The sequence below is a fragment of the Lepidochelys kempii genome, chromosome 1 (assembly GCF_965140265.1).
Source record: "Lepidochelys kempii isolate rLepKem1 chromosome 1, rLepKem1.hap2, whole genome shotgun sequence".
Lineage (NCBI taxonomy): Eukaryota > Metazoa > Chordata > Testudines > Cheloniidae > Lepidochelys > Lepidochelys kempii.
Genome location: NC_133256.1, coordinates 44,368,042 through 44,392,527, shown reverse-complemented (window position 1 = coordinate 44,392,527; position 24,486 = coordinate 44,368,042). Strand labels below are relative to the sequence as shown.

At 42.4% G+C, this 24,486-nt stretch overlaps 2 protein-coding genes across 8 annotated transcripts in view; one reads left to right on the top strand and one right to left on the bottom strand.

Moving 5' to 3' along the window:
* The window catches only part of POLR1D (RNA polymerase I and III subunit D), a 29,876-nt gene extending 28,452 nt beyond the window's left edge, over nt 1–1,424 (bottom strand). For 2 of the 3 annotated variants that reach the window (XM_073340665.1, XM_073340674.1), the window contains exon 1: nt 1,258–1,424. In XM_073340665.1, coding sequence (XP_073196766.1) covers nt 1,258–1,283 — 26 coding nt within the window. In that variant the 5' untranslated portion in view covers nt 1,284–1,424. The remainder of the gene's footprint in view (nt 1–1,257) is intronic. The other variant, XM_073340683.1, reaches the window with a different exon arrangement.
* A 1,516-nt stretch (nt 1,425–2,940) lies between these two features.
* LNX2 (ligand of numb-protein X 2) overlaps nt 2,941–24,486 on the top strand; it is a 93,817-nt gene continuing 72,271 nt past the window's right edge. For 4 of the 5 annotated variants that reach the window (XM_073340617.1, XM_073340607.1, XM_073340627.1 and 1 more), the window contains exon 1: nt 2,942–3,132. The gene's annotated coding sequence lies outside the window, so the exon portion shown is untranslated. Of the gene's footprint in view, nt 3,133–24,486 lie in introns of all 5 variants that reach the window. The other variant, XM_073340637.1, reaches the window with a different exon arrangement.

Here is a 24,486-nt window from a genome sequence, read left to right as displayed (position 1 = left end):
AGGAGAGTGGGGTGGGGGGAGAGAAAACCTTTTGTAGTGGTAAACACCCATTTTTTCATGCTTTGTGTGTATAAAGACAGGTTTCAGAGTAACAGCCGTGTTAGTCTGTATTCGCAAAAAGAAAAGGAGTACTTGTGGCACCTTAGAGACTAACCAATTTATTTGAGCATGAGCTTTCGTGAGCTACAGCTCACTTCATCGGATGCATGCCATGGAAACTGCAGAAGACATTATATACACACAGAGACCATGAAACAATACCTTCTCCCACCCCACTGTCCTGCTGGTAATAGCTTATCTAAAGTGATCATCAAGTTGGGCCATTTCCAGCACAAATCCAGGTTTTCTCACCCTCCGCCCCGCCCCCCACAAACTCACTCTCCTGCTGGTAATAGCCCATCCATTCATGGTCTCTGTGTGTATATAATGTCTTCTGCAGTTTCCACAGTATGCATCCGATGAAGTGAGCTGTAGCTCACGAAAGCTCAAGCTCAAATAAATTGGTTAGTCTCTAAGGTGCCACAAGTACTCCTTTTCTTTTTGTGTGTATAAAAAGATCTTCTATACTTTCCATAGTATGCATCCGATGAAGTGAGCTGTAGCTCACGAAAGCTCATACTCAAATAAATTGGTTAGTCTCTAAGGTGCCACAAGTACTCCTTTTCTTTTTGTGAATACAGACTAACATGGCTGCTACTCTGAAACCTAAACAAAAGTGCTCCAGCTTCTCTCTTCAAGGCTCTCTAATGGCCCCTCTGAACTACAAATGCAGGTTATTTACTTTCTCAGGCCCCACACCACAGCGAGTAGGTGGGCTCTCAATCAGCTGCTGTTACCTGACAGCAGAAAGATTAGCTAGGCACTTCCAGACTGAGGAGGGAGGGGACATGACGAATGTGCATTTTACTGGGTCCAGCACCAGCCCGTCGTGGGGCCGCCTCCCCCAAAGGTCTGGCACAGGAGTGGCCACGAACCCTACCCATGACCCCTTCCCACCAGGAGGATGTCAAGGGGCGGGTCTAGAACTGAACTTTTAAAACTCAAGAGGGAACTACCCAGGTAACCCCGCTCCCAAACTCTTCATTTCTTCATCCCTGCGCTTCCCCCGCCCCCACACCCCTCTGCTCCATCCCCCAGGGCTGAAGGGGGCCTACCAGGACAGGGAACAAGTGCGTGCGCCAGGCCGGCGCGGCAGATCACAGCGGGCCCACCCCGCCCCAGCGCCCGGGAACACACACCCCGGAGGGCCCCTCTCACCTCTCCAGCTCCATGTCCTCTTCCATGGCGGCAGGGCGATGCGGCGCGGCCCCCGCTAGGCCAGAAACACCGCGGCGGCGGCGGCTCAGGGACAGACGTAGGCCGGGCCCATCCGCTGCTCGCGGCTGGGAACAGGGAGGAGCGAAGGGGCGGAGCCGCGGCAGCGAGGACCCCGTGAAGGGCGGGGCCGGGGGCGGGGCGAGCCGCAGCTGGGAGCGGGGGCAGGGGGGAAGCGAGCGCCGCCTACCCTGGGTGCCTCTTACCGCCCCACGCTGTGGCAAGGCCCGGGGTGGGCAGAGACCGAGGGGGACTCGGATCCCGCCCACCCTCCACCGGGTCTGGGCCCCGCTGCTGCCCCATGTGCTGGAGGTGGCGGCTAGGCCCCCAACGCCCATGGCCTTATCGACCCCGATTCGCCGCACTGGGGAGGAGGCCCCCGCAACACCCGCTGCCCATAGGCTCTTCCCTCTCCCTCGGTGTGTTAATTCCCCTCTGGAGATGGGGGGCAGGCGGGGTTTGCTCTGTGCTCAGGCTCTTCCTCTCTCAACATGGGCGCAGAGGGCTTTGCTGGGTACGTGACGCCTCCTTTCCGCCGCCCCAGAGAGAAACCCCAACAATTTCCCCAAAGCCTCCAACCCAAAGGGCGTCTCTCCCTCGCCCCACCCCCAAGTTTTGCATAATGGTGATGCTAGAGAGGTTACCCACTGATCACCCTGGTGCCCAGCACAGGGCGGACAGCGGCAGCAGGCTGGTGAGCGGGGTTGCAATGACTCCGGTGCCAGTGACTGGGGAAGGGAAGCTGGAGGCAAAGGGGGACCAGCAGTGAAAATGCACGATCTGAAGCTGCATTGAGGGGAACGTGAACATGACAGTAACCAGGCTACAAAAAGGGAAGGGGTTCAGAGTAGCAGCCGTGTTAGTCTGTATTCACAAAAAGAAAAGGAGTATTTGTGGTACCTTAGAGACTAACCAATTTATTTGAACATAAGCTTTCATGAACTACAGCTCACTTCATCGGATGCATAAAGTGGAAAATACAGTGAGGAGATTTATATACACACAGACAAGGGTTATTTACCCTCATCCCCACTAGTGGTTGCAACTGTGGCTTCGCTTTGCGTGTAACCCAGCACACAGGAGCAACCTGTGAACGGAAAAAAGCTAATTTTTGTTTCCAGTGCGGCCTCTAGCTAGCCACAGTTGGTAACGTAGAATGGGGTGCCTGCAAAGCGGAAAAAAATCCCTCCTTTTTATGTATCCAGCGCTCATCCTCCTACTGCTTCGCCCTGGTCTCCTCCGGGCTCCTCCCTCGCTCATTTTATCTCAAATCTAATATCGCCCATTCCCTAAATCCAGTTATTGCCAGACCCGCCTCAAACCCCCTTCCCACCACTCCCCCACTCGCTTCCCCGGCACCCCACCGCCTACCCCCGGGCTCCACACCCACCTGCCCTTTCCCTGTTAACCTCTCCCCGCTGCTGCCCCAGCCCGCCCCGCGGGGCGCGTGTGCGGCTGGAATCAGGCGAGCGGCGGGGACACCCCAGCGCCGGGCCGGTGTCGCCTCCTCAGCCGGGTCCCGCCCTGGCCCCGCTCCCATTGGCTGCGGAGCTTCCTCCGGCCCCGGGCTGGCGGCTGAGTGGCTGAGCCGCGCCGTCACTCGGGCCGCGGCGCTGCCCGGAGGAGGAGGCGGCCCGCCCAGGTGAGGCGTGCGGCGAAGTCCTTGCCCGGAGTTGGGCGCTTGTCTCTTGCCAGGACCTCGGCGGTGACAGCGGGAGGCGGAGCCGGCCCCCGGCCGCGGGATGAGCAGGACCCGGGCGCCGCGTTGAGTTGGGGCCGGAGAGGAGGAGGAGGAGGTGACGGCGTAAGCCGGTCGGGGTAAGTTCGCTGCTAGGCTGCGCGCTCTTAGTGCCGCAGCGCCGCCATGCCCTGTGCCCCGCCGCTGGGCTGCCAGTGGGCTCGGGGGCTGGCTGGTGCCTCCTGGGCTCTGTATCAGAGCTGGTGGTGACATCTCCACCCCCCTGGGCTTCTGTCAACTGGCTGCTACTTTAGCCTAATATCAGACCAGGGTAGTAAAAACCTGCGCTCAGGACCACAGATAGTGATTGTGCTTGAAATCTGAAGGCAGGGAAATAATCTCTCTCCTTTCCCCAGTTCTGTTTCTTGTGTGTGTGTGAGGGAGGCAGGTCCTCTCCTCTCTCACGGGGACAGGGTCTGTTCTGGGGGAGGATGTGTGGGTGGGTTGATGATGATGATGACTACTCACTTCTCTTCCTGGGCACGAGTCTCTCAGCCTCCACTCAGTGGCAGATGGGGGTAGGGTGTTGATAATGATATCTCCTCCTCCATCTCCCCTTGTGCTGTCTCTCTGTCTCTGGAAGACCATTATTCTTTATGTATGTTGTGGTGGCAGTGCCCTAAGGTTCTAGTCAGGTTTAGGGCCCCATTGTGCAGGGCACTCTGCAAACACATAAAATGGCACAGTACCTGCCTCAAAGGAGCTTACTGCTTTTAGGGTCCTAATCCTGAAAGTTGATCTGCTTGGGTGGACTCCTACCCCCACATAGTGCCCCATTGAGGTCACTGAGGCTTTGCTTGGGGTACAGGGGTCAGCCTGTACCCCAAGGTTTGTTCGGGGCCTAAAACACATGCAGCGAGTATGGTCAGGATAGAAGTAATGAGAACATGTATTTATATAGGATAATAATATGCATACCTCAGAAGTTCTGGATTAGTTCAAAGTTTTGTTTTATATTTGTGTAAATAAAAGTATTCGCAATCTCCACTGGTTCTCAACCTGGTCAAAGATTGGGTGGGGAGAGATACTGATTTTTCCTCCTACTCCCCATAGTTCTCTCTGAGTCCCTTCTCCATGTTAGAGATTTGTGAAGTGGGTGAGTCAGCCTCTTACTGGGAGACAAGCTGGGTGAGAAAATATCGTTTATTGCACCAACTTATGTTAGTGAGAGAGACAAGCTTCAAGCTTACACAGAGCTCTTCTTCGGGTCTTGGAAACGTACTCAGAGTGTCAAAGCTAAGTACGAGGTGAAACCGATTGTTTAGCATAAGTAGTTAACATGTATTTTGAGGCAGATTTACTGTTTCTTGAGGATATGTTGGTGGTAATTACCTCTATGCTCCTTCAAATTCTAACATACTGCATTTCCTATCACTGTAACTGGGAGATTGTGAATTCCCCCCCCCCCCCATGTTTCATACCTTTCAGACAGAAGATTTGGATAAATCCTGCATTGCAAGCAGAGGCTGCCTAAATATGTCTGTTGACCGTCAGCTTGACTTTGTCTGTATATATATTCAAATTTTTATTTGAATATAAATAAGTTGTCATTACCTTTTGGGGGAAAATACAAAACAAAAACAACAAAACCCACACATCCTGAGGATAGAAAAAAGCAAAGGCAAAGTCATCGTTGCAAAAATGTAATGAGAGAAGAGGGTTTACCTTGCCCCCTGTGGCTGGCTGTTGCCATTTCTCATCTCTGTAGAGAAGAAATGGGGTTTATTCCTGGTGCCTGTGGTATTAAACACAATGAAGGAGAAAAAATGGGTATTTTCTGGATGGAACTGCACACTAGGTGTCTTCCAAGAACTACACAATTCTCTACCCAAACCTGAACTGTCATTATGTGCTAAAGACTGTACTTAATCCTAAATTGCATGTGCGCCAAAACTGATGTGTTTATGCTTTAGCTTATGTACAGAGGATTGACCATAGATGCATTTATTCTGTCAGATATTGAAATACATCTATTTTACTTTGATATTATTTTATGAAAGAGCACTAAAGTCTGAAAAGCAGTTGAATTACTGAGTGTGTTGGAGGAAGAAAGAACCGCTGTAAACAAGCCCCTATTACAGGAACTGGATTACGGTTGTGTGTTTTACAACCGTGCCAAAGAAAACCATAGACATATGTAAACTTTCCCAGAAGCATGTAGAACAGGCAGCCATTTCAGAACTTAAATGTAGACGTCTACTTTGTAAATAACAAATGCTTTTTCCTTTTTTGAGCTCTACTTTTTTTCTATCAGAAAAATAATGTAAAAGCTAGAGTGGTCTTCTGCTAAACAACTGAATTTTTCCAACGAATGCTTTAGAAATTATTCTTTATTTTGAAAAAAATATTAGTATTCAGTCAGCTAAGTGAATAACCAATTGTTTTAGATGTGGCACTGGCAAATATGACTGTCCCTTACCATATTGTTAATGAATACTATTTGATTGTTTACATCTGTAGAAATCCACTATTAAGCACTTCTGAGCTTAATTTAATTCCTTTTTTTAATTACATTATATTGTGGGTTTATTTTTTGATCTTCATACAAAATTAAAATATTTGTTACGGATTAGTTCTGGCGTACGTTTGATGATAGTCTCTGAAAATAAATTCAAAATCGTAAGTGCATTTGACCTATTCTTAAAAAGAGAAACTATTCTGAGCTAGACTCTTCATTTAATGAAATAAACAATTTGAATGGCTGATATTTATTCTCGTTCCCATTTCTTTTGGTTTGCTAATTTTTATCCTAAGTATACAAGCAGATAGCAGATCAAGGAGGCTTAGGAAGAAACATCAGATGGCTTGAAATAGTGTCCAGCTCCATATCCACTTTGAAAATAAAGATGTAGTGCCTTATGCTGCTGTGACTTTATTAAAACAAATTTCCTCAGAATGGAAACAAGGTACATAATCTAAATACAAATTGTAGAACATTAGCATGACTTAACAGAGCACTGTTAGCGTTGCTTCTGTAATTAAGCTTCTTGGAGTAGGAATCTTATCTTCCTTTGTGGTTGGTGCTACATAAAATAATACAGTGTTTTGGTGATGGAAAGTTAGACCAGGCTGAGAAGCAAATGCAAAGAGAACCACTTTGTTAGTCTAAAGTGAACTGAAATGATATATTTTAAAAAAATAACAATAACTGTTTCCTTTACTAAATCACTAAAATACATGGATAAATGTAACAATTAAAGTTTATTTTAAACTAAAATATTCTGTACTGTTTTCCTAATCTGGCTGCATCTTCATCCTGTATTAGCATTTAGTAACATCATCAACTCAGGCAGGGTGGAGAACCCTGAACTCAGGGCAAGTAAGTAAAGGAAAAATGATTTTCAAATATTGGGTTTTAAATATTTTTGCTTCTTGTGATGGAATATACGAATGGATTCTATTCTAGCAACTTTAAAAAAAAAAAAAAACCTAGTTCACTTTAAACAAAGCTATAAACCATGGATCCGGTTCTGGAAGAGAAGTGGGCACCATGTTTTTGTTCTTGTCGATTACAAGAAATATCGGCCATGGTACTGCAAGCTGCTCTGGCACCAAGGGTCTGCTCTCCCAGGAGTCTTGCTAACTCCAAGGTATTGGCGTAAGGGTCCCACCTGCACAGGGCAGTCTAAGAATCAGGGCTGTGGTGCATGTAGTGTGTCAAACCACCACGACGAAATATATCTGTGCACATATCTATGTACTTACTTGCTGACAACAAGCAAGTTTGTTAGCTTCTGGTGTAAAGTAGCCCCACCATCCCATAGAAATGTAATCTACTTCAAAAGATAAGTTAAAGTAGTTTCAAGCCCCTAAGTCTCCCTGCTCACTCATATGTTTTATAATCTCAGTTTTGTACTTTTTAAAATAAATCTTCATGTAGTTGAAATAGACAGTGCAGAGGAAAGAGTGAAATTGACAAAATTTTATGTATAATCATAACAAGAAAATGGAACAAAATAGATTTTCTTATTTTAGTCTTGCACTTATAATGATAATAGGAGGTAAAACATTTTCAGACCAATGCATTTTTTCAATTGAGAGTATCACTTTAAAATTAAAAGTGAAACATATAAAGAGAGAGTGTTTATTAGTTATTGGATTAATCTAAATTGATTTCAGAAATCAGTAAGATGTAGTGTGTTTACTAAGTATTAAATGTTGTAACTAAAAAGAAAACTGCAGTAATTTAAAAGCAAAATGTTCTTTGTCGGAGCTGTAGAAGACAACAGAGGACATGAAATCTCAGTCAGTCGTTGATCTTCCGTATTTAAAAACTCTGTATTGACTTTTATTTGCAATGACAATTGGTTAATATCAAATCACTGACTTGCATGCTTCTTAATTGTCTTATAGTAGACCTATAGAGTTACTTGTTCAGAAAGTGTATGGCCTTCTAAAGATGAAAATTAAATCCTTTCAACTGTCATTATTTAATTATGTAATTGTTGGGTCATGGTGTCTATAGTGCAATAAAAAATAATGTTGTAATGCATGCTTTTTGTGGCCCCAATTCTGCAAACACTTATTCATGGGCTTAATTTTAAACATGAGTATTTTCATTGGAGCTAATGGGTCTACTTTTGTGTTTGACGTTAAACCTGTGCATAAGTGTTTGCAGGATCCAGGCTTAACAGGAATAAATTTGGTGGAATAAACCTAACCATCCATGCTTAATACCAAAGCACTTCATATTTTGCATGAAACCTGTAGTTTGTGTGGGTGTGTGTCAAATCCAATGGGCATGCCAGCTCCAAGATACTTTTCCAGCTCATAGCTCTGTTAGCGGTACTGTTGTCTTATTGATGACAATATGATTGCATATGTCATGACATCATATTTGCAGCATATTTTACAAAAATGTAAACGTGTCATAGTTTTTAATTGTTAAAAGAGTTTTTTGATTGTATGATTTTTATGTTGTGAACCATTATATTGCTTTAGATTTGCATTTGTGTCAATGAATATTAATTCCATAAACTGGTAGGTGTTCATTTCATGTGCCCTTTTTAGTATTTTGGATAGGGAAAAGAAAGAGATGAAATCGTGAGCTTCAAGGAAGTACATATTAATCTGGTTAAGATCATGTTTGTTCAGTACAGCAAGAATGTAAGAAAGCATGTGTTTTGAAGATCTAAGCATTTTTCTTGTTTCTAAATGTCAATGCACTCGTAATCAAGTTCTAAATATACTTTTGTAGGATAGTTTATGGATTATACTGTAAAAAGTTATGGCTGTATGTGTATAATTATGGCAGTCTTTCAGAGGAAGGGCATTTAGCTTGTGAGATTTCAAAAATTAACATAATACTTTGCATTTCTGCAACATCTTCCACCGAAAAAACTTAGCAAATTTTTCCACAATTTAATGAATGAAGCCTCACAACAGCCCTGTTAAGTAGTTTCATTCTCACTTTTTATAAAAATGTAAATAAGTTGTGAAACTGCTCTGTATCTACTGTAGCTTCTTAAAAATTGTCTGAATTTTGTTTGTACTACCATTTGGCATAGTGAAATAGGTCAAAGCAGATAATAAAGTAAAATAAAATAAATGCAATGAAGCCAGAAATGATACTGCTATTCTTATATATGGTCATTTGGATCTCTGGAGGCCCTACATTTTCTGAAATATAAACTTCATATTTCTTTCCATTACCCTAAATAACAAAAACAAATCAGATGTTTGACTTGAATGTCAGTTGAATCTGCCTATGTATGCATTTTATGGTCCCAATACTGTAAAATACTTAGGATACTTTATTAGTATGTACAGTAGGGAACCCTTCAACCAGAGGTGACACGTAACTGTGGATGGGGGTGGGGTGGGGGGAGTCACAATTGAAAGGTTCTGTGGGGGCATGTGACCACTTTGTATGTTGCCTCTGTCTCCATCCCCTGAAACTTGATATGTATGTACATAACATATAGTAGCAACTACCTCCTCCTTCTCAGTCCTGTGGCTGCCCAGCCCCTTACAGAGCTTGCAGGTATCCCTGCCTGAACTATACTCAATCAATTTAGCAAGTGTTCAAAATAAGACTAACAAAAGGAGCAACACAGTTGGGATGCACATTCCCCCATGAATCATCAGGGTGGGTGGCACCAGGGTGGGATTGTGCTTGGGGCTGGATCGTCTCAGTTAACAAGAAGTTGGAGAATTATCAGTCACTTTTTGTTGGAAGGGGGAATATGGGACTCCCAAATTGCCTTCTCCTTGATACGCATGTTGGAGGCTGCTGGAGTTTAAACGCACCCCCCTGCTGCTGGGATGGCATGGAAGCAGCAGGGTCTGCCCTTTTTTCCCCACTCTTCCCACCTCCCCCCCCCCCAGCCTGCTCCCCTCGCTCACTCCCAAGGCTCTTGGGCTGGATGGGGCTCCACCTGAGCTGCCTGGTGCTGAGCACCATGTTGCTGCTCCTCTTCCCAATCTGGAAGATGCCACTTTGACTCACCTCAGTGAGCGGTCTGCAAAGCAGACTGTGAGAAGTGCTGGGACTCCAGCAGCAGGGAAGGAGAAGCAGCCTCAGGTAGTGGGGGTTGCTCAGTCTTCAGCCAATCGCCCTGCTGCTTTCTCCCTCCCCACTCTGCACGGACACAGGCATGTGACCCCCCCCCCCATGTTCCATCTGCCTTCAACCATCTTTCCCCCCCTTCACTTAAAAAGAAGAATGAAAGCCTATTAGAACTCCAGGTTTGAAATCACTCTGATAGATCTTTCATTGAAATGATACTTTTTTGTCCCTAGGTCACCATCCCAAATTTACCTGGCAAATGTTTTCTTCAAGATGCAGTTTAAAAATAAAAGTTTCTAATTCACAGAACAGAAATTGTGACAATAACTAAGTCACGGTATCCTGTTTAGACAGGAAGTTGTCTAGGATGGAAATGCTTTAGGAAATAGGCTAATGTAAGTGAGAGGATATCCAGCTTCCTGTTTGCACATTTGAATTTTGTTGTCCAGTGGATGAAGATAGACAATTAACTGTTTCCTTCCCCAATTCCTTTAGTGAAGTGAGGGTAAATTTCATTGCAGAGGTTTGGGAACATTTACTTAACTAATGGTAGTTAGAGTAGACAAATACTTATGTAAGAACTATTGGCTGTGGTGCAAAAATCATGGTGACTGCGGAGGCGCATATTCATTACATAATTAGATACCATCTTCTAAAGGTCTAAAATCTTAGGTACAAACAGTGATAGATACCCAGAAAAGAAAAAGACATTAAGGAAATGTGATGCGTAAGATGTACCTATACCTACCAATATATGTATTGGATTAAAACACAACTGAAAAGAGGTGTGTGCAGGAAGCAAGGAATCAAAAAATAGCAGTTGCAAAAAGGCAAGGGTTAGGTTTCAATTTTTCCTGTCTGGAGTGGTGTAGTTAAGTCAAATCTTCTTCTTCATGTAGCTGTTGGGGGAAATGATTGGAGTTCCCCACAGTTGTGCATCAAAGCACAGAGAGAAATATTTCCTTGAGAGCATATAAGTGATATTGAAATATCTTATAGTTTTACTAACTCTTCTAGTGATAGCCGTGAGAATATGAAACTGTAGTGCATTATCTTCCAAGAGCTTGCACAGGTCCAATGGAAATTATGTCAGGAAGTCTGTGTTTTGCATCTCTTTTTACTGCTTGATCAGAAGATGATGCTGGAATAAGAACAGTTGCTATCAGTGACTGCAATAAGGTTCAAGTCAGTATTCCTTATCTCTTCCATTTTTGCAACCTCTTTTGGTATTGCTCTGGTTGCTTCTGTACTAACATATGTAGAACACACTACTTCCTCTTGAATGCAGGATACACAACCCCAGAGCCCTTTGTTATGAACTGTATCCCCTTTAAAACTTGTGGCAGATGACTACTGCAGTCAAAAGACTCCAAATTCTATCTTTTGTGGTTTTCTTTGCTGTTTAAAAATGAATGTGAACACTAAATTATTAGGTGGTATTGAGGTGCATATGTAGCCACAGAGCTTTCCTAAGCAACAGAGGTAGATGTAAATACAGGCAAAACTATAGTTACTTTGAAAGGTGGAATGCATGGAGAATTTTTTTGATATGGAAGTGAAATATTGGTATCTAACATCTGTAGGTATATTTTGTTCTGGTCACGCTTTAGCTGCCATCCCAAAGTAATTGACATTTTCTTGTCCCAAAGTAAGTTCTCACTTGTTATGTCTACACTGCAATTAGATACCCGTGGCTGGCCTATGCCAGGTGACTTGGGCTAAGGGGCTTGGGCTAAGGGGCTGTTTGACTACAGTATAGACATTTGGGCTTAGACTGCAGCCCGAGCTCTGGGACTCTCCCACCTTGCAGGGTCCCAGAGCTTGGGCTCCAGCCCAATCCCGAACGGTTATACTGCAGTTAAATAGCCCCTTAGCCCGAGTCCCTTAGCTGTAGTCAGCTGACATGAGCCAACTGTGGGTTTTTAATTACAGTGTAGACATACCCACTGTTTTTCAGTCAAGCTTATTCATAGATACTAAGGTCAGAAGGGACCATTATGATCATCTAGTCTGACCTCCTGCACAACACAGGCCACAGAATCTCACCCACCCACTCCTGCGAAAAACCTCTCACCTATGTCTGAGCAATTGAAGTCCTCAAATCATGGTTTAAAGACTTCAAGGAGCAGAGAATCCTCCAGCAAGTGACCTGTGCCCCATGCTACAGAGGAAGGTGAAAAACCCCCAGGGCCTCTTCCAATCTGCCCTGGAGGAAAATTCCTTCCCGACCCCAAATATGGCTGTTCAGGTATGTTTTTGAATCCAGTGCAGGTGCTTCTTGCCACTTGTTTCACTTGGTGTGCAGAACAACACTTTAAAAAGCCCTTTTGTATTTTGATTTTTTTCTCCAAATAGCATACCAGGTAGTGACTTTCTCAGCCAAGAAATAGATTCTTAAAGGTGACTTCTCTGTAGTGGTAGGTTATACAGTAAATCAGATTTCAAGGAGGACATACGGGCTGTGGGTAATTGTACATGACTCATGGATAGTCAGGTTTGGCAAAACTAACTTTTTAAAAATAATTTCAACAGATAATATCAATGTTTACTTTAAAACATTTTCTTAATTTTTTATCAATTTAAATTGTCACAGTTGCGGGAAATTATGGTAGGTCAGTCAACAACTAATCACAGTAGACATTGAGTTTCAAAAAGCTAAGGCTTTATAACTTAAAATATTATGTCAACATCACATGTCAAAATATATAAAGTAAATATCCTTAAATTAAACTAAGTTCTCTAGCAGCATTCTTCTTACTTTGCCTATTACTGATGGAAATATTTTTCTGTTGGTATGTGTGTGGATGGCTAAATCAATGTTTACTGACATATACCAAAAAAAAGAATGAATCCTTCTAAACCTATGGATAATGCACTGAGAATCTACAGTATATCACTCACATAAGTAGGGACCATGTTAGGTTGTTCCTACTCAGAGAAAAATCAAAGTAACAGCTATTGAAATATGAGAACTTGTGCGGCTAGTTCTTTATGTTCATTTTGGATTTAATGCATATTTATCTACTCCCCTCTCTTCCCTGTATTTTCTTGGTATGTCTCCACAGCAATGAAAAGCCCGCATGTGGCCCATGCCAGCCGACTTGGGCTCGCAGGGCTTGGGCTGCGGGGCTCTTTCATTGCTGTGTAGACTTCTGGGCTCAGGCTAAAGCTGGAGCTCTGGGACCCAAACTGAGAAGTCTACACAGCAATGAAACAGCCCAGCGAGCCCGAGTTGACTGGCATGGGCCAGCTGCAGGTTTTTCTTTGCTGTGTAGACATACTCTCTATGACAGAATATTCCCCTGTGTTCACACCAACACATTATTGTAATAATCTTTGTATGAAGTATATCTTCTAAGTTACGTCAAAACTTATAATTTGCTGTTCAATAATACCATGGCAAAATGCACATAGCAGCATTATATGTGAAGTTATAAACATAAACTGAAATCCTGACTAAAAGTATGTTTTCTAGATAAGTCTGGGGAGTGGCCAAACCAGTCCCTCAGAGACAAAGGGTAAGATGATGTTTCAGCCAGATGTAAACAAGGCTGATGGACCATTACCTGCTAAATGGCCGTTCTTTGGCAGGAAAGGGGGCAGGGGAAAAAAATCTACATCTTAGCACAGAAATGGCATGGCATTTCCTTCCTTCCTTCCTTTCACACAGACAACCTGTCACCTTGCTCCCAGCTGGAAATGTTTTTCAAGAGAGGGACTGAAACTATAAAAAGCAGGGGCAAACACCTCAAGGCAAGGTGAACACCTCCACCCTTCCCTCCCCTCCATCACATTCACTGCACCTGAAGAGACAAAGGAAGTAGCCATTGGACTCTGGGGGAGGAGTCCTGACCTAAAGAGTTTGTTCAGTAAGACTGCTGAAAGCATGTGATGAAAAAACTTTGCTTTGAATCTAATATAGTTTGTTAGGCACCAGTAAGCATTTTATCTTTATTTTTCTTGTTGCCATTTCTGACTTTTATGCCTCATTACTTGTATTCACTTAATTTTTTTCTCTTTGTAGTTAATACATTTGTTTTATTGTATTATCTAATCTATTGTGTTCAAGTTGAAGTGTCTGGGTAACTTTATTTGTAGTAACAAGTTGTGTGTATATTATTCCTTTAAAGGAGTGACGGACATAATATATTTGCACTATCCAGGTGAGGGCTGGGCAATACAGTACATACGTTTCGGGGGTGGAGGGTGGAATCTGGGACTAGGAGTGTGTTGGGGTCACCCTGTGTTAATCTTTAAGGCTGATAGGAGCCAAGGTGTGGCTGTCTGGCTGCAACATCCACAGACATAGATGGGAGTGACTTATGTGCTGGATACTGTTTGTGAGCAGTCCTGGTTGGAAGCTACTACAGCAAGGCATTGTAAAGGACACCCCAGGTTACAGGGCAGGGGCGACACAGTTACTGATTAGTATGGATTATACCCTGGTATATCACACCTGGTATTTCCCATCATACTCATTTTTTTTCTGTTGCAAGACACTTTTTCTCCTCAAGTTACTGAGACTTTACTTATGACTAAAGCGATTGCATGTTAAATCTATATTTTTGTAACTATTGACCCTCAACTGCTCTACATATGGTTCTTTTGTATAGTGGAAAACACTTTATATAAATAAAACAATTTGAAATCGCACCTGGAGCTGCAGCTAGCCAGAGATGTCAAGAGTAACAAGAAGGGTTTCTTCAGGTATGTTGGCAACAAGAAGAAAGCCAAGGAATGTGTGGGCCCCTTACTGAATGAGGGAGGCAACCTAGTGACAGAGGATGTGGAAAAAGCTAATGTACTCAATGCTTTTTTTGCCTCTGTTTTCACTAACAAGGTCAGCTCCCAGACTGCTGCGCTGGGCATCACAAAATGCGGAAGAGATGGCCAGCCCTCTGTGGAGATAGAGGCGGTTAGGGACTATTTAGAAAAGCTGGACGTGCACAAGTCCATGGGGCCGGACGAGTTGCATCCGAGAGTGCTGAAGGAATTGGCGGCTGTGATTGCAGAGCCACTGGCCATTATCTTTGAAAACTCGTGGCGAACCGGGGAAGTCCCGGATGACTGGAAAAAGGCTAATGTAGTGCCAATCTTTAAAAAAGGGAAGAAGGAAGATCCTGGGAACTACAGGCCAGTCAGCCTCACCTCAGTCCCTGGAAAAATCATGGAGCAGGTCCTCAAAGAATCAATCCTGAAGCACTTGCATGAGAGGAAAGTGATCAGGAACAGCCAGCATGGATTCACCAAGGGAAGGTCATGCCTGACTAATCTAATCGCCTTTTATGATGAGATTACTGGTTCTGTGGATGAAGGGAAAGCAGTGTATGTATTGTTTCTTGACTTTAGCAAAGCTTTTGACACGGTCTCCCATAGTATTCTTGTCAGCAAGTTAAGGAAGTATGGGCTGGATGAATGCACTATAAGGTGGGTAGAAAGCTGGCTAAATTGTCGGGCTCAACGGGTAGTGATCAATGGCTCCATGTCTAGTTGGCAGCCGGTATCAAGTGGAGTGCCCCAAGGGTCGGTCCTGGGGCCGGTTTTATTCAATATCTTCATAAATGATCTGGAGGATGGTGTGGATTGCACTCTCAGCAAATTTGCGGATGATACTAAACTGGGAGGAGTGGTAGATACGCTGGAGGGGAGGGATAGGATACAGAAGGACCTAGACCAATTGGAAGATTGGGCCAAAAGGAATCTGATGAGGTTCAATAAGGATAAGTGCAGGGTCCTGCACTTAGGACGGAAGAACCCAATGCACAGCTACAGACTAGGGACCGAATGGCTAGGCAGCAGTTCTGCAGAAAAGGACCTAGGGGTGACAGTGGACGAGAAGCTGGATATGAGTCAGCAGTGTGCCCTTGTTGCCAAGAAGGCCAATGGCATTTTGGGATGTATAAGTAGGGGCATAGCGAGCAGATCGAGGGACGTGATCGTTCCCCTCTATTCGACATTGGTGAGGCCTCATCTGGAGTACTGTGTCCAGTTTTGGGCCCCACACTTCAAGAAGGATGTGGATAAATTGGAGAGAGTCCAGCGAAGGGCAACAAAAATGATTAGGGGACTGGAACACATGAGTTATGAGGAGAGGCTGAGGGAGCTGGGATTGTTTAGCCTGCAGAAGAGAAGAATGAGGGGGGATTTGATAGCTGCTTTCAACTACCTGAAAGGGGGTTCCAAAGAGGATGGCTCTAGACTGTTCTCAATGGTAGCAGATGACAGAACGAGGAGTAATGGTCTCAAGTTGCAGTGGGGGAGGTTTAGATTGGATATTAGGAAAAACTTTTTCACTAAGAGGGTGGTGAAACACTGGAATGCGTTACCCAGGGAGGTGGTAGAATCTCCTTCCTTAGAGGTTTTTAAGGTCAGGCTTGACAAAGCCCTGGCTGGGATGATTTAACTGGGAATTGGTCCTGCTTTGAGCAGGGGGTTGGACTAGATGACCTTCTGGGGTCCCTTCCAACCCTGATATTCTATGATTCTATGAATAAACTCAAGAACTGAACTTCTTTGTTTTAGCATCACTAATACAAAGATAAAAGTATCATTTACTAATTTATTTAGTCTGGCAAAACTAATTGCAGCAGAAGCACCTGTTATTTGCACATTGTCTCAGTATGTGCAACTCTTACACATCAGATGCAATAGAATATTCAAGTTTATGTTCTGCTTCTAAATGGAAATGAACATAGGGTGAATTAAATTTTTGCCGCATGTACTGCATTAAGTCCATCTTAGTCCCCGTGAACACTCGTAGATACAGTACTGCCTAAATCGTATTGTGATTCTACAGTTTTTTCACTTTGAAATACATTTTGGCTCATAACTGGTGAGTTATCAGGTCTGGTTCTTCTACTTGGTATTGGAGTGGGGGTTGGGGGAAGCTTTCCACTGAAGTAAAACAGGCGATACAATAGCTGTGAAAGGGAGAATCAGCAGCATAGCTTGTCTATGTATTTGACCTAGGCTGTCTTGCCATGTAAGCAGAAAAAGAGAATCTATGGGAAAATGATCACTGAAACAGATAGTGGTGCAAAAATCTTGGATTACGAGAGGGTGAAATGAAGCTGTGCACTGTAGTTTCTTCTGCATCAAGCTATATGTGCCATAAAAGCATAACTCTGACAAAGAGTGGAACTATCTGAAAAGTGTCAAGGCCAATAATATTTGTTGCAAAGTGCCATACTATCCTGAAGCAGATATTTGATGAGAAACTTTCAGGTGAAGTCTGACATCCATCAGTTTTTAGTTGTTACAAAACCTTTAGAATAAATGCAGGTTTTTTCACTGTTATAAGTCTTGTAAATTAGTCCCAGATTTATTATTGGTAGGATGTTTCAAAATATTGCTTGATGTTGTCATGGCATCCACCATGAGCTCTTTAATGTCCTGAAATTAAAAAAGAATCCTACAAAAAGTGGAAACATGGACAGATTGCTAAGGATGTGTATAAGTATGTGGGGACAAAATGAAAAAGGCTAAGGCACAAAATGAGTTACAACTAGCAAGGGACATAAAAAGCAAGAAGAAGAGGTTCATTAAATACATTAGGAGCAAGAAAAAGACGAAGGAAAGTATAGGTCCTCTACTGAGTAGGGAAGGAGAGCTAATAATGGACACCATCAAGAAGGTTGAGGTGTTGCTTCAGTCTTCACAAAAAAGCTAACTGAGATCAGATACTTAACACAACACAATATTAACAAGGGGGAAGGAATACAAGGCAAAATAGGGAAAGATTAGGCTAAAGAATATTTAGATAAGTTAGATATATTCAAGTCAGCAGGGCCTGATGGAATTCACCATAGGATACTTAATGAACAAGTTGAAGAAATCTTGGAACTGTTCGCAGTTATCTCTGAGAACTCCATGGGTATGTCTACACTGCCGTTAGCAACATGTGTCTGGCCATGATGGCTGACTCAGGCTTGTGGGGTTTGGGCTGCAGGGCTGTTTAATTATGGTGTAAACAGTCGAGCTTGAGCTCTGAGACCTTCCCAACTTGCAGCACTGGTCTTGGGACCTAGGACAGCTGGACTGCTTGGTTCCACATCCCAAAAGGGGTACCAGCATTTGATTCTGTACCCAGGAGTGTGCCTGAAAGGCCAAACTTAAAGATAATGAATCTGAGTCATGTCCAGAACATCAACCTGGTGACTATCCACAAACTCAGCCAGGGTTGTAACAACCTCTCTGCTTTCAGCTGTGAATTACCCAGAATATGGGATTCTGATGCACTACTTAGTCTTCTGGACAGAAGCAGAGTTTGGTGTTATGCAGGGACTATATAATCAGCATGGTTCAGACAAGGTGTAGGAAACAAAATGAAACTGCAAAGTGTGTGGAGGAAGCTGAGGTCACCATACAAGAGGAATCTGACTTCTGGCTCTTACAGATAAGCCAGACCAATCCAAATGTGCCAAAACATGCCTGATAGATGCCATGCTGACAGGAGTGCGTGTCTTCCAAAAACAGATACAGTTCTGAATTCAATTGTCCTGTTTTTCTGTTGAATTGTTTTGTTTTTGTCATTTTGCTGCAATGCTCTGTGACACAACTTCCTTCACAAACAGAATTTCGGTGAACATTTGAATCATGACTTCTAATTGCCAAAGAGTAGGAAGGAAGGAACTCAGGATTGTTTTATCAGCCAAGTTTCAATCTCTTTCCTATTCTGGGCTCAATTTAGGACCTTTTTTGTTTGGGGTCAGTTATATTGACTCACTAATGGAAAGCTTCTCTGAATTATTTTTTAAGTTCGTGTGTGGTTCTAGTTCATTTTTTTTATTAGATCAAGTCAAATTTCCACATTCTTTAATTCATTAAGAATTTGTCATTTCTAATTTTAAGATTTTTATATCTAGTTAACTTTATTATACAAATTTTACAGAAAGCTGGTACAAAATACTTTTGATAAACTTCACTGCTCATTAACTTATTGCTTTTGCCTGCACTTGTTTATCTTCAGGAATACCTTTTAATCTTCTAGTGCTACCACTAACTTTTCATAGTAATAAGTTTGATTGATGTATTGCCTAAACTATGAAAGCTGTGTGATCCATATCTCCATCAAAGAGATTGTTTGTTTGTTCAAGATACTCAGTTACTGTGTTTATACTCCTCAGTTGCCATAGCATTTGTTACATAAAATATAGTTGACTAGAATACTCCATATGGTTTCTGTGTATTTGTTTGCATCAAAAAAATGTAGAAAACACTAAATAGATTTGAAAATTAATATAATTCAATTAATATGTGTATATTACCCTGACTGAATCCATAATATTTTCATTGTATTAATCTTTTTCAGTTTTCATAACTTCAGAAATACAGAATGACAGACTATAAAGTGCAATTATTCAAACACCTTGCAAACACGTATGTAGACTTCTCTTTTGTTAAAGGAGAGTTTAATATTTCAGGGTAACTTTTTGCTGAATTCTTTTAGAATTCAGATGTTAAGCTGTAACCCTTTTAAGGAACAAACAGTAGTTTGCAAGGTTGCATTAATAGGGGATGGATGTTTGCCTTTCAAGTTTCCTATTCAAAAGTTAGTCAACTTTCCAATATTTGAAATAAAACTGATGTAGCCCCTTTAAATAAAGGGGCAACACTTTATTTCTGCAGATCTTAAAAACTCCAGAAGTTTCTGGTTTAAGTGTGGTTTTTGAAATCCGAGAATGGAAAAAATGGCTCTGCTTTAACAAATGGATTGGAAGAGGATTAGTATCTAACATATATTAATTATGGTTTCTTTGTTAGAGCAAAATATTTTAAACCAAGCTTTTGACTTTAAAAACTTCCTTCTTTTCCCCCCAAATGTTTTCTTTAGCATGAATGATGTATTGTGGAACAACTGTAGCTGTTAATACCATTATCTGTACATTACCATTGATTTAGCAGTTTATTAAATCTTTTATAAATAAATCCTACTCTTCTGGGTGCACATTGTCAGCCTCTGTTGCATGCTATGGGAAATGCCCCAACCTGACCAGAGTGTCATGATACAAGTTGACATAAGTTGTCATAGTAAACGTCAACTTAACTATTGTCTTCACACCTGTGGAGTAACATTATGTTCCATGCAGTGGTGTTGTAGCTATGTTGATCCCAGGATATTAGAGAGCCAAGGCAAGTGAGGTAATATCTTTTATTGAACCATTTTTTCTTGGTGAAAGAGATAAGCTTTCGAGCTTACACAGAGCTCTTCTTCAGATCTGGGAAAGGTACTCAGAGTGTCACAGCTAAAGACAAGGTAGAACAGATTGTTTAGCACAAGGAGTTAACACATGTTGTAAGAGACCACTCAAGGTGAAGTGGACACTTAACACCTCTGCGGTCATAGGACAGGGAAGAATTTGTGGGTTATAGATTTTTGTAGTAAGCCATCCATCCATCCAGTGTCTTTGAGTCCATGATTTTTAGTGTCTAACAAAGTTATGAGTTGAAGTTTCCAGGCTCGTTTTTTGAAGGCATTGTGCAGGTTTCCTTTGAGGATGAGGAGTGTGAGTTCAGATGTGGAATGATCGTTTTGTGAAAAGCGTTCACCCACAGGTTTTTGTCTTGAATGAAGGAAAAATAGTTCAGGAGCATAGTGATTTGTCTGGTTTCATCCACGTAGTTGTTGTTTGGGCAGTTAGTGCAGTGGATAAGGTAGACTACATGTTGTGATAGGCATGTGTAGGACTCATGGACCTTGAAAGGTGTGTTGTGGGAAGAGTTGATAAGATTGAAAAAAACCTGTAGACTTCTCTCCACTGCTACAGTGTTGTTCTGATAGGGTCTGGTGCCACTTTGAGTTGGTGTGGCCTGGTTTGTGAGGAGCTTGCTTCTGATGATGAGCTTGGAGAAGTTGGGGTGTTGTTTGAAGGTTCAGAAAAGAATTCTTTCAGGGTATGGTCCCTATCAAGTATGGGTTGTAATTGTTTAAAGATACCCCATATGGCTTCCAGTGTGGAGTGGTATATCACAACTAGGGGTGTGCAGTAGGAGGGTTTTTTCTTTTTTCCATATTGAATCAGATTTTCTCAGGTTATTTGGGTGGCCTGTTTCATGATGCGATCTACTTCTCCGGTGGAATGTCCTTATTTGATGAATGTCCTTATATGATGAAGGCAGTTTTAAGCGCATTAAGGTGTATATCCTGGACTTTCTCCTTGGAGTAGATTCTGTGGTGTCTAAGTGCCAGGCTGTAGGTAACAGATTTTATTGCTGGGGTGATTACTGGATCTGTGAAGGTAAGTGTGGTGATTCGGCAGTTTCTTGTATATAGTTGTCTGTAGTTTTCCATTATTGAAGCTGATCATGGTCCAGGAAGTTGATGCTGGTATGGGTGTATTCCAGAGAGAGTTTGCTGGATGCGTGGTGGTTGTTGAAGTTGTGGTGGAAACCTGAGGGAGTTTAGGTCATCTGTCCATGTAACTCAGATGTATCATTGGTTCCGTGTTGCATTTGTCCAGAAATTCTTCCTTGAGGTAACCCAAGAAGAGGCATTTTAGGGAGCCATCATAGTGCTCATCACTATTCCCATGGTTTGGACAAAATGTGTTTGTTGTTGAATGTAAAGTTGTTACGGGTGAGGATGTAATGGATGAATTTGGCGATGTGTTTGGGAAGGATATCTGTGTGTTGTCTTTTGTCTTGTAGATCTCTGAGGCAGGCAGCAATGCCACATTAGAAGGGATGTTGGTGTATGGGGAGATGACATCGAGGGTGGCAAAGATGGTGCTCTGAAGGAGGTGATTAACATTGTGGAGTTTCTGGAGGAAGTCAGTTGTGTCCTGGAGGAAGCTGGTACCTTGTGTGATGAGTATTTGGGGATGGTTGCTATGATTCCCAATATTCCTTGAATAAGAGTGCCATGGCCAGCTTTGATGAGTGTGCCTGGGCTCCCTTGTTTGTGTATCTTGGGAAGCATGTAAAATGTCCCTGGGGCAGGTTGGTGGGGGATGAGGTTGTAGAGTTTCTTCTGGAGTTGTCTGGGAAAGAATTTGATGATATCCTTAAATTGCTGGGTAAATTGTGTTGTGGGGTGGGGTCTTCTTTGAATTCTTTACAGTATATGGTGTCGGAGAAGTGTCGGTTGGCCTTGTTTGACATAGGCATCATAGTTGAAGATCAAGATAGCACTCCCTTTGTCTGTTGGTTTGATCGCTATCTGATGCTTGGATTTCAGGGACTGTATAGCTGTTTTCTTGGCAGTAGAGAGATTGTGGTGGATGTGATGTTTGTTAAGGATTTCACAGTCAATTTTTTTTCCCTGAAGCAGTCATTGTAATGATCAAGTGTGTGGTTTTGTCCGCTGTGGGATGTCCAGTCAGATGATTCTTTTTTCTTATGACTGTTAGTGGGGACGTGGTAGTTGTAGCTGGTGTCATCTTTGTTGTGAAAGAATTCTATGAGGAGTCTGCGAAAGAATTCGTCTAGTTCTCCAAATGTTAATATGGTGTCAGGTTCTATGACAGGGCAGAAGTTCAGTTCCTTGGAAAGTACAGATAATTCAGCTCCAGTTAGGGATAGCCTTGATAAGTTGATGCTGTTGAGATATCATGTAGTATCCATGTAGTGGCTCTGGTATCATGGTTTCTTTTAGAAGTGGTGTTCTGTGGGTTGTGGAGATGTAGTTGGTTCCATTTTTTGTTTTTGTTGGATGGCTGTCATCAGGGTTTTTTTTATAGTTGTTTTGGATTGCTTATATGATCTCCAGGTACGTTTCCGGATTTTTTTTTTCCTTCCAGTATGTGGAAATATGCGACAATTTCTTGTTGAAGGTGGTTCCTTCTACAATCTGTGAGGTACAGGAGATGATTCCTCAGTTTTTCTGATGTCCTTCTGCAGAGCTGTTCAGCATAAATAAATTATGCATCTCTGACATACTGCGGTCACAAGGGCTAAGGTGCACCGACTATGGGCACTTCTATGTACCCACAACTGAAATGCAGACATGGCTGGGGAGGAATGCAGCAGCTCACAAAGAGTTCAGAATAGGAAATGGCAAAGAATACCATAGCCTGTTGAAACTTCAGGGAAGAATTTAAGTTGGCAGAATGTAATCAACTTAATAAGAATTTAGAATACTGGGGTTGACATCTGGACTCCTGCAATAAGTACCAGGAGAATTAATGACGACTGATGATCAAAATCTTGCTGTTAACTGAATGTTTTTTACCTTATGTCCAGCTATAACAATCCCCCTCCCATGAGGTCCGTTCAGCAAGGTTTGAACTCCAAACTTGCAGTACTGCTTGAGGATTAGATGGCAGCAGAAGGAAGCTTTTATCCCACGGGGAGAAATGGGCTACTGGGCCTATGTGTTGGGACCGGGGGGGTAGGAGTGGTTGGGGGAAGTCAAGCCCAGCCTGACTTTGACTCCATTACAGCTGCTTTGGCAGGTCCTAGGTGTTCCCAGTACAGTGGGGGGAATTGGAGGGGGTGGAGCGTGCTGTGCTGTGGCAGTTTTGTGTGCCTGACCGTAGAATGTTCATTCTCAGTTATTTTGGCACATTGCCCAAATTCTCCTGAGTAGCACAAATGGGAGAAGAGAAATAGCAATTTTTAATAATTTTTGTTTCCACAATCCTGAATGGAATTTCAGGGGATAGTGCAAACAATGGAAGGGTTTAAAACTTTACAGAAAATGGTTGCAAGGATCTTTTATAATGGGAAATGTCTGGCAAGCTAAATATCGCAGTCACTACCAGCTTTCGCAATGTTTTTATTTAAAAAAAAAAAGTCCTTATCCCAGTGTTCTACAGCATACATATAAATTTAAATACAAAATGTAATATAACAAAGATAAGCAAATTAGACATCTCTTCTGATGACAAGCTGAAGTAACGATATCCTGTTTTTCTGGCAAAAGCCTGAGTAAACAGATGGGTTTGATGCTGTGCCTGAAGGTTAATGTACTTAATTTCCAAGCAAGTGGGGGAAGTGTAGTCCAGAGTTGAAGGCCCTCTACTGAAAACACTGCCAATAGCCACAAAAAACACAATGTGGGGCTTTCTAGCTCCAGCTCAGGTATTGCAGGGGTGCTGGAGAAGAGGGATTGTGTCAAGTAGCAAGGTCCTAAACCATGTAAGGCTTTAAAAGTCAATGTTAATACCTTGCATTGGACCCAGAAGCATATAGGAAGCCATTGCAGACTGTATGAGCCCTTGTGATGGTGGTTTATTTATTATTTGTATTACATTAACGCTTAAAGGCCCTAGGATGGGGGTCCCATTCTGCTTTGCACTGCCTCAAAAAGCTTACAGTCAAATGTACTCCTTATTAAGTGGCTGAGCTGGCACATTCTGCACCAGATGCAGCTTCTTAATGGCCTTCAAGGGTATGGCTGTATGGTGATTTCTATAGTAAGAAATGTTAATATTTTTAGCATTAATGCTGAAAAGACCTATATAGGAACAGAAACAGACAGCGATATTCTTGATTTTTCCAGGCTGTTAATATTATATTCTCATCTGTCCTCAGGCATCCCGGCTATTTTGTTTCCTCTCTAGTGGCATGAACCAGGATGTCATAATATCCAAAATCAAATGTACCAGAAAATGTAATAAATTAGAGTCAATTTAGCAGAGTAATTGAAGAATAAACAGAATTTTAAACATTAGATTGCGTTATGAATTGATTACTATGCACAAAACATGCCATCGGAATGCAGCTTCATGTGAATTTACTATTGATGGCAACATTTCTTAGGTTGCTTGTGATGATAATGAAAACGAAGTGATCTGAACTTTTAGTTCATGCCACTATGTGATTTTGTAACAGGGAACAGCAGCCAAACTGCAAATTAATTTTGAGAAGGAAAGATATCTTTTTTTAAGAAATGTAGTCATGCAGAGTGGTAATACTAAAATTTAATAAAGCATAAACATGAATACAAGTGGGGGGAAAGATTCCAAATATATAGGTTTTTTTCACT